This window comes from Castor canadensis, chromosome 5 (assembly GCF_047511655.1).
Source record: "Castor canadensis chromosome 5, mCasCan1.hap1v2, whole genome shotgun sequence".
NCBI lineage: Eukaryota > Metazoa > Chordata > Mammalia > Rodentia > Castoridae > Castor > Castor canadensis.
Window position 1 is genome coordinate 131,731,927 of NC_133390.1, and position 14,960 is coordinate 131,746,886.

Below are 14,960 nucleotides of genomic sequence, written 5' to 3' on the forward strand. Positions count from 1 at the left end.
ACTTGTGAAGCAGGTACTCTATCACTTAAATCACTCCTCCAGCCAACATTTGTAACTTCAATGAGACAAACGGGCATTTGGTCCCTGAGTGGATGGATATTTACTGATGTGGAGGAATTCTTGTACAGTGATGGATGTGTGGTGATGTTTAAGAGTGGCTTAGGAGAAAAACCTTGTTTCATAAAGATGGGCGATGAAGTATTTAAGAGTGAAGTATCAATGCTGCGATCCACTGCAGAGTGGTTCCACAGAAGTGTGGGCATGGGTTTGTGGATAGAAGCATATCTTCCTATTTTTCTTAAGGTTTAAAGCTTTTCATAGCAACATTTTATTATTTATTTTTTATTTCTTTTATTCATATGTGCATACAATGTTTGCGTCATTTCTCCTTCCCTTTTCCCCACCCCCTCTCTCTCCCCACCTCTCTCTCCCCCACTTCCCCCCACCCCGCCCCTATACCCGGCAGAAACTATTTTGCCCTTATCTCTAATTTTGTTGAAGAGAGAGTATAAGCAATAATAGGAAGGACCAAGGGGTTTTGCTAGTTGAGATAGGATAGCTATACAGGGAGTTTACTCGCGTTGTCAAAGCAACATTTTAAAACTTTCAAAAAAGTCTATCACTATGGGCTTTACACACTGAAATACTGACTAACAAAAATGCATGATTTCCAAAATTTGTTTCCAAAATACTAGGTGACAAGGGTGAACAGAGACCAAACAAGGTGAGGTAAGCAGGTGCTGGCCTGAGGAGGTGTCCTCTCCCCTGAAGCTACCTTTGCAGGTGCTAAAGTTTGAGGACAGGAGAGCCTTGCAGGCCAAAGAGACACACCTGTGCCCACCTCACATATGCCAGTCATTTCCCGTCAGAGTGGAGCCCAGTCTGCAGGTGCCTCACAGAGAGGGGGTGGTGTTCCAAGGCAGCCCCTCAAAATGCAGCTGCACTCCAAGCAGCCCACATTCTGTGACAGACCCAGGCACTGGCTGGGCATGAGGAGGTGATGACATCACATCAACTACTCAGAAGTATGTGTCACAGGGAATAAACAAACGAAAACCATGCTGAGCTCAGAGTAGCCTCATGTGGTTACTCTGGTTTGACATGGGCCAAAGTTACCCCATGTCACTTTGGCCATGGTGCACCATGAAATCCTGGGCGTACACAAAGAAAAGTGCATACCCTCTAATAGGGGTGTGGCCATTGAGTCTGGGGATCCCTGAGTCCTGTGAGCTGGACAGGCAGGATCCCATCCTCTTCCTTCATATTCAGCCAACCTGTAAAGGGTTCCTTCCCCACTCATGAACCCCTTATGACCAGGTGCCACCAGCATTCTTTGTGTGCTGCCACCTGCCTTCTAAGTGGGGGGTCATGTGCTCATCCTGGGCCCAGAATCACCAAAAGAAATGAAGTCACCTCACCTTGCCCCCGATCATAACAGTCCTGGGCACAAAGGCCTTGGCCGGGTCCTTCTTTATTCCTGCAGAACAAACAGGAGATTCAAGTGAGGCCACCTGAAAGCAGACCACCCCTGCCCAGCACGCTATGGCGACCCAGCAACCTAGAGATCAATCTGGAGTGTGGACAGGCAGGTTCAGCAAGGCATGCACTTTGGTCTGAGGGCACAGGTAGGTGGTAAGCAGCATGTGGCCATGGCCCTTGATATCCACTAGGAACCTGGCACTTACAGGAGGTCGAGGCCACCCTTCCTGGTTTGTGAGGAGGGCCAGCCAGGACCACTGATGACGAACCGTGCAGCATCTTGAGCAAAGACATTTTTTCCTGAGGGCTCTGAAAGAGCTGTACCTGAATTTCCACCAAAGCCCAACCCAGCAGCCTGTGTGGCTCTGGTCACTGGTATTCAAGGCCCTTGTATGTGAAGGGCACCCATGTTTCTAAAACGTATTTTAAACATGCTGTTTTGCCAGGCACTGGTGGTTCATGCCTGTAATCCTAGCAACTCAGGAGGCAGAGCTCAGGAAGATCACAGTTCAAAGCCAGCTCCAGGCAAATAGTTTGCGAGACCCTATCTCAAAAACACCATCACTAAAAGGGGCTGGCAGAGTGGCTTAAATGGTAAGAGTGCCGGTTAAGAGCGCCTGCTGGCTTGAGATCCTGAGTTCAAACCCCAGTGCCCCCCAAAATAAATAAATAAACAAACAAACATCTGGCTTTGATGACATAGAGAGGGGCCCTCACTATTGTGGTTTGGCACCATCAGCCCTTGAGGGGTTAAAGGTGAGACTTTAAGCCTCCCTGTGACATGGGGTGTGCTACTGTTAGGAAATGCCCCCTAAAAGGCCCATATTCTAAAGGCTTAGCCACTAGTACATGGTGCCACTGAGGTGGTGCAGCATTTAGGAAGTGGGACCCTGTGGAAGGACATTAGGTTGTTTGGGACATGTCCTTAAAGAGGATATTGGGACCTAGCTCCTTCGTGCCTCTCTCTGCTTCCTGGCTGCCATGAGGTGAGCAGACCTCCTCTCCCATTTTCTCTCACAATGATGTCCCATGGTTGACACAGGCCCAAAGCATGTAGACTAAAACTTCTGAAAGCCTGAGCCAAAATGAACCTTTCTTCCTCATAAGTTGATTCCCTCAGGTATTTTGTTACAGTGATGGAAAGCTGACTATCACAGTTTGAGAGGCCCCTCCTGCACAGACATGGACAGGAACAGAGCCACAGTGGTTGGCTCATGTGAGCCCAAGATCCGGGAATGCCTCACCAGGCTGAGTCTCAGATTTCGGTTGGGAGTGATGGTGTCCACAAAAGGACAACAGGCAGTGCTAGATGCCATGCACAGGCCAGGAACCAGGTGGGGCAGTAAGGAGTTTGGGCTTAGTCTGAGCTAGGAGAGACTTGGGGAGACAAGACAAAAGGCCACAGGGAAGTGTCACAGGTTGAGAAAATTTGGCTCTGGCCCATCAAGAGGAGAGTCTGGGAGTTGCCCGGCACAGAGGAAGTTTTCTAGATAGTCCTTGGCCATCTGACTCACCCACAAGAATAGCAAAAATCAACACACATGGTTTCACTAAAGACAGTGAAAAGTGGAACTGACCTCCTGCACAAACTATCAACTGGGAAAGACCACACAGACATAGCGCAAGACCCTGGGGAGGTGACCATGCAGACAGGAGATAGCAGGGCACAGGAAGGAAGTGCAGCAGGAGGGAACCAACACCACGTAACAGGACAAGGAAGGTTTAAAAGTGTTCAGTGAGAAGCCAACCACAAGGAGCAGTGAAATAACCTACGATATACCTCCCTGCACTGCAGAACACCAAAATGACAGAACCAAACAAATGTTCTAAATGTCTTTCAAGAAAAACCCCTTGAGCTGGGCGCCAGTTATCCCAGCTACTCAGGAAGCACAGATCAGGAGGATCTCGGTTCAAAGCCAGCACAGGAAAATAGTTCATGAGACCCTATGTTGAAAAAATTCTTCACAAAAAAGGGCTTGGTGGAGTGGCTCAAGGTGTAGGCTCTGAGTTCAAACCCCACTATTGCAAAAACAAAGAAGAAAGAAAGAAAAAAAGAAAGAAAGAAAAGAAAAATTACTCAAAATAATACAATTAATTTATTTGTTCGAAGAACACCAAGCGTGGAGGAGAAGTGGCCAGTGTAGTCAGCACCAAGAATAAGCTACACACAAGATCAACTCTCACCCTCAAGATGGTGGTTTGGGAGCCCAAAAGATGCTCCAGGAAGAAGGAAGCCAAGGTTGGCAATATTAGCCCAAATGCCCCTCACTGTGGAAGGTTACAGACTACACTGAACAAGGGGGGTTGGGCAAGGTTGCCCCCACAGGCCCTTGTTGTGAACTAGAGGCAAATCTGACCGGCAAGTCGGGGCTGAGCCAAAGGACTGGCAGTGAGCAATGCATGTATCTATCTGTAGGCTGAAATGAAATGAAGTCAGGGACATGAGATCTGGAAGTGTCAAGGCTGTGTGCTCTGATAGTTGGGGAGTGAGACAAGTACATACAAACACATGCAGGCACATGGAGCAAGGAGGAAGAGGAGGCGGGAACAGCACAAGCCTGCTGGCTGCCTTCCCTAAAAGCTGGGAATCACAGGGCATCATTCAAAGCTAACAAACCAAACAGGAGTCAATGGGTAAGGAAAAGCACAAAGGTGCTGGCGATGTGGCTCAGGTGGCAAGCACGAGGCCCCAAGTTCAAATCCCAGTACATCCAAAAAAAAGAAAAAAAAAAACCCTAAAGGCAAACACTAAAAGGAGAGGCTGCAATTGACTGCAGGTGGGGGCTAGAGTGGGAGGAAGGGAAGAGCGATCAGCAATTCTCACTGCTGCTCACAATTAGGGGACCAGGATTTACAAGTGGGGACTTAGGGATACAACAAGGGAAATGCCAGATGTCACAACTGCAGAAATAAATAGGCAATGAAAACAAGAGACTAAGGTTCCCAAGAACTACTGTGTGGCCAGGAAATCACATGCAGGCTCACGGGCACGGCATCCAGAATCTATCCTAGTATGGACGTGGCTTAGAAGAACCCAGGTGGTTCCCTCCATTGGACCCACACCTCCAGCTTTTTTTGTTTTTGTCATTTTTCATATAGAATCTCACACTTTTTGCCCAGGCCAGCCTCAAACTATGATTCTCCTGCCTATGCCTCCTACCTCGCTAGGATTACAGAAGTATGCCACTATGCACACTTTGTTTTTTTGAGGACAGGCTCTTGCTAACTTTTTTTTGTGCATGCTGACTTTGAACTGTGATCCTCCTATCTCTGCTTCCATGTAGCTAGGATTACAGGTATGAGCCACCCAGCTTGAGATCTGACATTCTTGAGGAAGTTTTGTATGTTGGAAGAGTATTTACAGTACTTTTGGTTTTTAAGAATATTCATTTTATTATGTTACAAATTTTAGAAACCTAGTTTTTCCTAAATGTTCTATTTCCTTATTTATTTACCTACCAAATATTCACATTTACTTTTAAGGTGTTGCTGATGCATGTTTGTTCTCATAATTAAATATCTGTAGGCAATTTAACCTATACTTACAAATTTAACATATGTATGTGTGAAAAAATATATGTGTGTATATATATAATTTTTTTTTGTGACAGAGTCTTCTATATAGCCCAGGCTGGCTTTGAATTTGAAATCCTTCTATCTTTGCCTCCCAACTCCCAAGTGCATGTGTTGCTATGCACAGCTTACCATTTGTTTGTTTTGTAGTTGTTTTGAGATAGGGTCTCAAAAAGGCTGAGCTGGGACTTGCTATGTAAACCAGGCTGGCACCAAACTCACATCCTCCTGCCTCAGTCTCCCAAAAGCTGAGATTATAAGCGTGTGCCAACATGGCCGGTTTTACTATTCTATTTTCTATACATACATGTTAAATTGCTTGAGTAAGCAGTCTTTCCAATCAACATAAAACTTGTAGAAAAAATAAGTTTAAAGTAAAAAAACCACCACCACCAACAAAAAAACTTAAGACTCTGCCTTGGAGCCCTGCAGAGTTCCACCTACACCAAGGTCTCAATGGATTACTCCTGGCCTCCACTGAGGTTCCACAACCACTTGGGTTCACCTGTTCCTATACTTCAGGCTCTGGGCACTGAGCACACCAAAACATGACCATCGCTCAAAATAAACATGCCATGTCAGACACACACACACACACACACACACACACACTCTGATTGTGTGAGGAAGGAAGGCCGGGGGTCCGAAGATAAGCTGGGAGCAGGAGCAAGGCTTGAAGCAGCTGTGGGTCTAGAGGAAGGGGGTGGCCCAGGACCCTCACTCACGGTTGTACAGGGTGACGATGTGCAGGCAGTTGAGCAGCTGCCGCTTGTACTCGTGGATCCTCTTCACGTGCACATCAAACATGGAGGAGGGGTTGATCTTCACCTTATACTCCTGCTCCAGGAAGGCGGAGAACTTCAGCTTGTTTTCCTGGGGAGAAGGGATGGAAAGATGGCTGCCCAGTTCATAAGAACCACTCTAGGAGTGCTCCAAGGTCCTAACAGCACTCTAGCTTTCCGCTCAGCCCAGAGAACATCTCTTCCGATCAGCTAATCAGTGGGGACAGGATGGCAGGTTGAGACCAGAGCCAGGGGCAGAGTCAGCATTGGGGAGGACCAGGGAAGAGAGGACCAAGGGCGACACTGAAAATGCATGCACTGGAATAAAAATGGCAGAAACAGATGAAAAGCTACTAGGGCCAGTGCAAACCTGCAGCTAAGCAGGAGAGCAGAACAAAGGGAAACAGTGAGTGTCATATGCAGGCAAGGGTGAGGCACAGGAAGTGAGAAAAGGTTTTAAAGACTAAAATGGAAAACTGTTTGGGATCTTTAAGATCCCACCGCTGCCCCATGGGCACTCAATCAGGCACTCATGGTGCCTCAGATACACTGAGCAACACCACCAGATGTCACCCTGTGTGGATATCCAGCTCCTGGCAAGGTTTGGAGCCTCCAGTGACCCAGCCCTGATCTGGTCTAGGGGAGGCCATGGACGCTGCTCTCTAGGATGGAACTGGAATCTCACTGCAGGCAGCTTCCCTACACATCTGCTGCTGTGACAGCGAGCAGGACAAAGCTGGAGTGGCCTGGGGTCTGCAACATCTGCCTACTGATGCTCAAGCTCATGCAGGTTCTCATCTGGAAAGCTGATTAGAGACCTGATATCCTGACCCCCAAGTGGCCTTTCCAAGTCCCTTGGAGATGCTGCATGGGTCTACACAGATCCTGAGTCAGGGGTCTGAGGGAAATAGACCCGGGGCCGTGGGGACTTACCTGCTTGACTTTGGCCACATCTCTGATGAATACCTCATCACTGACCAGAGGCAGCAGTTTCTTCAGTTGGCTCAGGTCAGTCAGGAAGCCTTCCCCAATTCTCTGGGAAATGTAAAGGGTACATATGACTTCTGTTCACCGTGCCTTGGCCTCCACCAGGCTGTCCTGTGTGTTGCCCCACACCTCTGCTTTCCCTGGGATCTGTATGCCTCTCTAGGCCCTCACAGCATCCCCTTCTCAGGACAACTCATACCCATAGCCACATGGTCACATGGATGGAGCCCTGCCTTCTCTATCATGAGACTGGAGCTTACTCCTTGGTGGTGCTGCTAAGAAGTTCAAGTTGTGCCACCTCAATTGTCTACAACAAACTCATGAACCTCCCTCAGGCCCTGACTCCCATGGTCCCTGACTGGGACTCGATCACAGGCTGACACATGGGGCCAGTAGGACAGGTTCTCCTTGCCTCCTCCACCACTGTGAACAGCAGCAGTTTCCAAACCAACATCTCTTCCAAGGTCCCCTTCTACTAAGGCTCCTTCTGCTGGCCTGTTGTTACTCCAGCCTCTCTTCACTCATCTTGCCTGTGGGGGAAGCTGCACTGGCCTTCCAGTACCCACAGGGGCCCTGGTATTGTCCCAGATCTGCCCACAGCACTGCTTCCAGTGGAAGCCCTCCTTGACCAGAGAGCCAGCAGGCAGTCTCTGCATGGCAACCTCACAACTCTACTCTTCAAGGGAGGCCGTGGGCATGGTGCTCACAGCCATCTATGCAGGCCAGACTATAGCACAGGACCTAGCATTGAAAGCAGGTAAATAAGGAAAGAAGCTTCTGACCTCTACCAGTATGGTCAGCCTCTTCAACAGGAGGCCTGTGACTGCTGCTTAGCTATATACCACAGCCCTTCCTGAAGCCCAAGCATGCTTCTGAACTTGTACATGGGGCCAGAACTGCACTGACTTGCCTTTGTCCAGCAGCCTCATCTGCTCATGTCTAGGTAGGGCTACTGTTTGTCAACATGCAAAAAAAAGAAAAAAAAAGATTCCCACCATCCACTCAGTGATGGGCTTAATGACCCTGCTCAGTGACAACTACAGCATCTAACTTGGCTTCCTATAGCCTCAGACCTGGTGTCTCTGGAGGACACAGGGCAAGGCTAGAGCTGGCCATTGGTGGCTCATGCCTGCAATTCTAGCTACTCAAGAGGCAGAGATCAGGAGGATCGAGGTTCGAAGCCAGCCTGGGCAATCAGTTCTCAAGACCCTATCTCAAAAAAACCCATCACAAAAAAAAAGGGCTGGTGGAGTGGCTCAAGGTGTAGACCCTGAGTTCAAGCCCCAGTACTGCCAAAAAAAAAAAAAAAAAAAAAAAAAAGCAAAGCCAAGACTCACCTCCACGATGATGTCTGCCAGACCTGGGTTGCACAGCAATAGCCACCGCCGGGGTGTGATGCCATTAGTTTTATTCTGAAACTTCTCTGGCTCCAGCTCATAAAAATCCTTAAAGCTACAAACACAGAAAATGGGGAATTGTCACAAAGCCTGTGTTTTGAACCAGGTGCGCAACAGAATATAAGGAGCTTTCAGGAATTCCCTGGGAGGTCCTACAGCTTGGTTGGTTGTTTTATTTTCTGAAGCGTGCAGACCAATTACCATCACTGCACACCATGGGACCAGCCTGAAGGCAGCATGTGTCTACCACATACAGCTGTGGGCAGTTGCTGGCTGTAACCTCCTAGGTGTTATACTTGGCCATTTTCCAGAGGTCTACAGGAAACAGTGCAGGTTATGACCATGGAGACTGAAGAAGCTTCAGATCTTGGGCCCTGGGCTTAGTTGCCTCATCTGTTAAGCTGGGGAAATACCCAACTCAGAGGGTCTGAAACAGAAAACCCCTGGGCCCAGCCCCAGAACAGACTGACATAGCTGAGGGCCCCTTCTGTGCTGCCCAACCCGGTCATCGTAGACAGTACTCAATGCTCATCTGATAAAGAATGGAAGGAAGAAATTCAAATCACATCAAGCCCTGGCTGCCACTTGCCCAGGCTCTGCACACCTGGCCCCAGGTCTGGTATCCACGGTACCTGGACAGCAGCAGAAGGACCAGTAACTCTGGGCTTCTGATCAGACTGCCCAAGAAAGCAGGAAGCCTAAGAAGAGCGAGTGGTGGAAGCAGAGAAAGCTATCTCTCCAGTGTCACCCATACGTCATGGGTGAACCTGTGAGGCAGTGATGTGGTGGGTGCTCTGGGTGGCTTTGTCATAAGCCGGTCAGTGGTATGAGGACTGTGTGAAGGACCTTGGTCATGGTGTGTGTGGCGGACAGTTCTAGAGCTGGGCCTGGTTGTCAGGAAGGATCCACCCCTGGCTCACAGGGAGCCCCTCACTCACACAGACTGCTTCACAATCTCAGAGTGGATCCTGGCTACACCATTCACGGCATGGGACCCGATCACACAAAGGTGAGCCATGTTGATTCGCTTGCAGTCCCCTTCCTCGATCACAGACATCCTCCTCAGGCGGTCCACATCCCCAGGAAACAGGGCGGTCACATGCTTAGATTAAGAACACAGAGGATGGGTGAGGGCTGAAGACCCTACAGTGACCCAGAGGCTCCCCAGTGACAGGGGATGTCCTGCCACACCTGTGGGGAGTCTCACTGCCTTCAAGTAAGTCTAGGCGCTATGCTCCCATCCCAGAACCTGCCCCAGATACACTCACAGGAACCCAGATCCTAGAAGGACTATCACTTCTACATACTTCACCTGGAAAAGGCCTGGCCTGGACCCGCAGGCCCACTCTATCTGAGGACAGACACCAGCAGGATGGAACTGTGCCATTTAGATTACAAGGAGGAGGATGGGCCAGTGCCTGTCAACCTGAGCAGCACTCTTACTAGCGGGACAGCTGCTTTCTCATCCAAAGGCTAAAAAATACACAACAGGGCTGGGCGCAGCTCAATGGCACAGCACTTGCCTACTGTGTGTGAGGCCTTGGTTCATCCCTAGCACCACACACACAAAAAGGCACTATAATTACTCCTGAACTCAAGTTCCCTCTGCTCTTGTGCAGTTAACACAGGAAGGGCACAGGGAAGTTTGTTTCTGAATCGTCTGAGGCTATCAGGATGCCCACAGGTAGGCCAGGAAGAGACACTAGTTCTACAGCCTGCTCAGGAATTGCACCTTTTTTTTATTTTTGTGGTACTAGGGTTTGAACTCAGCCCTTTTTTGTGAAGGGTTTTTTTGAGATAGCATCTCACGAACTATTTGCCTGGGCTGTCTATGAACTGCGATCTTCCTGATCACTGCCTCCTGAGTAGCTAGGATTACAGGTGTGAGCCACCAGTGTCTGGCTGGGACCTTTTTAAAATGACCCAAATCTATGACTCCCACAGTACAAAGCAGAGGTCGATCAAGGGGCAGCTCAGAACTCTGCCAGATGACAAGGAGTAAAGCACCTTTTTGCCCAGGCTGGAGGGGTGGCGTCAATGGTGCAGGTGAAGCCCTACCTGGGCTGGTACTCATGTTCAGGTGCTGCCATTCTGGTTGATGATGTGTCCTTGCCTCCCCACCCCCATCCCCCAGCCATACTCACATCCAGGTGCCTCTGGTTGATGGCATAGATGATGTCCAGGTGCCGAGGCAGCAGCTTCTCAAACATGGACACAGGCCAACGCTCCAAGGCCTCGGGTAGCACAGTGTGGTTGGTGTATGCACAGGTCTTCTTGGTGATTTCCCAGGCCTGGACATTTGAGAACAGCATGTTAGTTTTGATAAGAAACAGACACTTAAGCAAGACAATGGTCTAGGATCATAGGCAGACACTGAAGCCACCAGAACAGCCCAGTGGCACTGTCCCTACTCCAGGGCTGGTCTCCTTTCTCCAAATCTGCAGTTCATCCCAGAGTCCCTCACTTTGTTGACATGACCTGCCTAAGTTTTATACTCTGACTCTGTGTGAGGTGGAAAATAAATTACCTGATCTCTAGGAATCACCTTTTAAACTTTCCTCTTTGCAAACCCTTTCCTATTGGTAAGCTAACAATGCTGATCAGTTTTCCATTTATTTCCACTAAGCTCACCTGACACCTACAGTGTGGCAGACACTGGTTACCATGTGGCTCTGCCCCCTGCTGACCAAGACTGAAGGGGCCCAGTGACCAGGAGCAGCCTGAGGGTGTGCACATGCCCTAAGGTCAGAGACTGGTTTGTGGTTTCTACAGATGGAGGAAAAAAAAAAAAAAAATTGCCTCTTTTTCTTTTTTGCGGTACTGAGGTTTGAACTCAGGGCCTCATGCTTCTAGGTGATACTGCAGTACTTGAGCCACAACCAGCCTTTTTTTTTTTCTTTAGTTATTTTTTAGGCAGGGTCTCCCATTTTTGCTTGGAACTGGCCTCAGACTGCAATCTTCCTACCTATGCCTCCCACATAGTTGGGACCATAGGCATGTACCACTATGGCCAGTTTGTTGGTTGAAATGGGGTCTTGCTAACTTTTTGCCCAGGCTGGCCTTGAACTGTTATCCTCCTGAGTAGCAGAGATTACAAACATGTGACACTACGCCTGGCTCCTAAAACTATGTATGTCTTATAACTTAACCCTTCTTGTTTTTGTTTTGTTTTTTTTGCCAGACTTTAAGACAAGAAAACATACACAAGAATCACTAAAAAGTATCAGAATCCTGTCCTTGTCAGTTCTGCCCCCAGCATTCTTGTCCCCACATGTCCCCATCCCACAGAGGGATCCAGACTCCTGGATCCAGACTCCTCCCCGGGGCCCTGGTGCTCTTAAGGATACAGTCTCTGATCTCCTGAGGCTGGAGGGAAAGGCCCCACTTGCCAGGACCAACTCAACCTATCACAACCATGGTTGGCCGGGCTCAGGGTCTACGGAGGACACAGTCATCCTGGGGAAGACGCATCTTCCTTCTCATGCTCACCTTGTCCCAGTCTACCTTCTCCACATCCACCAAGATCCGCATGAGCTCAGGAATGGACAGGGCCGGGTGGGTGTCATTCAGCTGGATGGCCACCTGCAGTTCACAAAGGTGTCATTCAGGGTCTGTGTATACAGTCTGCAGTGTGAAGGCCCAGTCCAGCAGTCCCACCCAAAGAGCCTGAGAATCCATAAGGGCCTCAGGGAAGCAATCAGGAGGATGCTGCCAGCTCCACAGCCAGATGTGCTCTGCAGCAGGCATGGAAGGGGCTGTAGGACCAGTGCCCCGCCCCTGCCCCAGAGCATTTCCCCTCACCTAGCATGAGGCAGCTTTGTTTAGGATGACTCCACTCAGCCTGCCAAATGCATCAGGCTTTGCCATAGGAACCTTTTACAGTGTCCTCCCTGCCTGACTTCTGACAAGGCCCAGTGTTGCCTTGGTCCTGGGAGAAGACACTGGGAGCAGTCCTGACCAGGATGCTGAGACATGGGACACACTGCCAACTTGATCTAGCCCCTCCTGGGACATGAGGAAGAAACCTCATGAATCTGAGAACATTCTGTCCCTTTGGCACTGAGCTCACTACCCATCAGTGACATACCTTGTCAGGGAACGTCTCAAAGCAGGTTCTCACTGGGTCTCGGCAGCCAAACTTGGATGACTTAAAACGGCGAATGATGTCCTGGAGGGTGGCCGCTACCACAAAGTACTCCTGTTTCAGACGGAGCTCCTTCCCCTCGAAGAACTGCCAATACAGGGCTGCTGTGGTACCCATGGCTCACAGGAATGGGCCAGTCACAGCCACAAGACCAGAACCTGCTGGATGCAGCAGGCTGGGAGGGGGACTGCACAGCCCACTTGCCCCTACCATCCTGGGACTATTCGGATTCCCACAGGAGGCCCAGGACAGATGTTTGGCTAAGTTTATAGGCAGAAGGTAGCCAAACCCAGTCTGACACCAAGGTCTACAAGACGCCATCAGAAACAGGGAAGGAAGAGCAGCCAGCACAGGATCACAGGGCCTGAGTGACAAATACCAGGATACAAGGCGTCCAGGTCATCAACAGTGAGAGGGCCAAGCCCACGAGGAGTGCCAGAGATACTCAGAAACAAGTGTCCACCACTTTGCAACTGAAGCTCCGGAATGTGTTTAAATCTTATTGGTGGGGGTGGGAGTGGGGGTGGAGGGGTAGGGGGAGTGAAGCACATTTGTTACAAGCCTTTCAACATCAATGCCTTTGCTACCCTGCGTCAGATTACTTTGATAAAATAAAAAGTTTCACTTTAAAAAGTGTACCACCAACAAGACAGGCAAATTTCAGTGACTTTTTTAGGGGGTAGGGGTTGGGAATTGCATTCTAAGCACACACTCCACCACTGAGGTACATCCCCCTCAAGGACTCCTGTCTGACAAAGACAACAATAAGCAATCAGACTCTAAATTCAGGTGGCTTCATTGAATTCAGTTCTACCAAACACCTCTAGGGATCACTGCAAAATGGGTGCTGCCACCCCCATGGATCATGGAATCCTTGGGAAGACATCATGCACTAGAGGGACATTCATCCTGGCCCAGGGTCTAATGGGCTTCACATGGTGCCATTCTCCACTATATGTGGGTAGCATCTCCCCGGACCCAACTAAGGGGATGACGTGGAGAGGCTTGAGTGGCTTGCTGAACTTCATCAAGGACAACTGTGCCTGCCCTATTACTCCAGTCTTGACTGCACTCCAGTCACTGGTGGCCACACACACACAGCCTCACCTCACAAGCCTGTCAGGTCAGCAACAGGCTCTGCTGGAGGGCTGGGTCTTCAGCTCACCTGTCTACACTTGAAAGACCTGGTCCAACAAGGGTCACACACTAGCTACTCACATTGTCGTTGGGATACAGGACCCTGGAGATGTTCTCTGCCAAGTTCCTGTCCAGGACTGCTTCAATGTAGTCCCCTACGTTGACTAGGGAGAGACAGTGCCTGAGTTAGCACAAGTCTCCACTTGGCCCCTCGGGACCTTGTTACACACAAGCCCCACAGGTGCTCAGTCACTTTTTCAAGAAGGCTGAGAAAGTGTGATCTGAGCAGGGAGTCCCCAGAGCTGCTGTCATGCTCCATCTTATCCCCTTCAAGAGGGATGCTCACAGCCCCCTCTATGGCACCCCCCACCCCATGTACATCCCAGCCCCTGGCTTTTTTTCTTAAGACACATGGTCTGAATGACTGTGACCCTGGCTGGCTGGGGTGTCATGTTCACTCTGCCTTGTGCTCAGAGGGAGGTGAGAGAGGTTCAGACGCACCTAGCCATATGCTTCAGAGATCCCAGGGGCTATGCTGGCTGTTCCAGCAGAGAGAAATGCAGACACAGTATTTGGACTAAGTCATTCAGATAAAAACAAGAACAGGGTAAAACGTACAATCCTGCAGCTTGAAGTCATTGGGCGCCTTGGCAGACCAGAGCCGCATGGTGTTGACGGTGTTGTTCTTATAGCCAGGCACTGGGGTGTCGTAGGGCATGGCGAGTACCACCTGACCATAGGGAAGAGACACTCAGGGTTGAGTCAACCCCCTTCCTTCATCGGCCCTGCCCCCATCCCCAAATGGGGCAGCTCCAGCCTCCCTGTAGGCACCTGGCCCACCTGCTTTCCTCCTCCACCAACCTGTCCTTTCTGCTGAAAGCACTCACCTACCTGGTTGAACACTCAGCACAGAGTTGACCAATGCTCACTTAGAGGTGCTATGCAGTTGCCCTGAGCAAGGGCCACCTGGGACCACTCTCTGGCCACACCTGTCACCTCCCAGCTTTACTTCCTTCAGTATCTACGTCAGCTGAAGAATCTTCCTGCTCTGACGGCTCAAAATGCTGCAGAACTAACCACTGCTCCCCTCCCTCCTTGGCCCTGACCTCCAATCCGTCTCTCTTTTCACCTACCCTGCTTCAGCAATTCTAGGACTCAACTAACTTCTACTAACAGACAGCTTCTATTTCTGACCTCCACTTCTTTAGTGTCTTCAACAAGGCTCTTCCTGTTGGATGCCTTAACCCCTACCCTCCATGTACCTGAATCAGCCCAGACAGCAACATGGCCATTTTCCCCAACCTACCCTGGTGTGTTCCCGCCTTGCCAAGCTCCATGATTCTCATCTGTCCTAAGGCATTAGCCAAGTGCAGGAAGAGGCCTAATGACAAACTCAAGCTCACCTGCAGCCCTTGGACTCGACTATAGATGCACCATGTTCAGACTCCCTGTGGCAGTTCA

The 14,960-nt window shown here is 49.8% G+C and overlaps 1 protein-coding gene across 1 annotated transcript in view; it reads right to left on the reverse strand.

The window, feature by feature from the left end:
- Window positions 1-14,960, reverse strand: part of Pygb (glycogen phosphorylase B) — a 53,379-nt gene that overhangs the window by 8,517 nt on the left and 29,902 nt on the right. The window contains exons 6-15 of the mRNA XM_020184698.2: window positions 14,118-14,229; window positions 13,581-13,663; window positions 12,306-12,449; window positions 11,708-11,800; window positions 10,363-10,509; window positions 9,157-9,320; window positions 8,159-8,273; window positions 6,768-6,869; window positions 5,778-5,925; window positions 1,419-1,477 (exon numbers count right to left, since the gene is read on the reverse strand). Of these exons, the coding sequence (XP_020040287.2) occupies window positions 1,419-1,477; window positions 5,778-5,925; window positions 6,768-6,869; window positions 8,159-8,273; window positions 9,157-9,320; window positions 10,363-10,509; window positions 11,708-11,800; window positions 12,306-12,449; window positions 13,581-13,663; window positions 14,118-14,229 (1,167 nt within the window). The remainder of the gene's footprint in view (window positions 1-1,418; window positions 1,478-5,777; window positions 5,926-6,767; window positions 6,870-8,158; window positions 8,274-9,156; window positions 9,321-10,362; window positions 10,510-11,707; window positions 11,801-12,305; window positions 12,450-13,580; window positions 13,664-14,117; window positions 14,230-14,960) is intronic.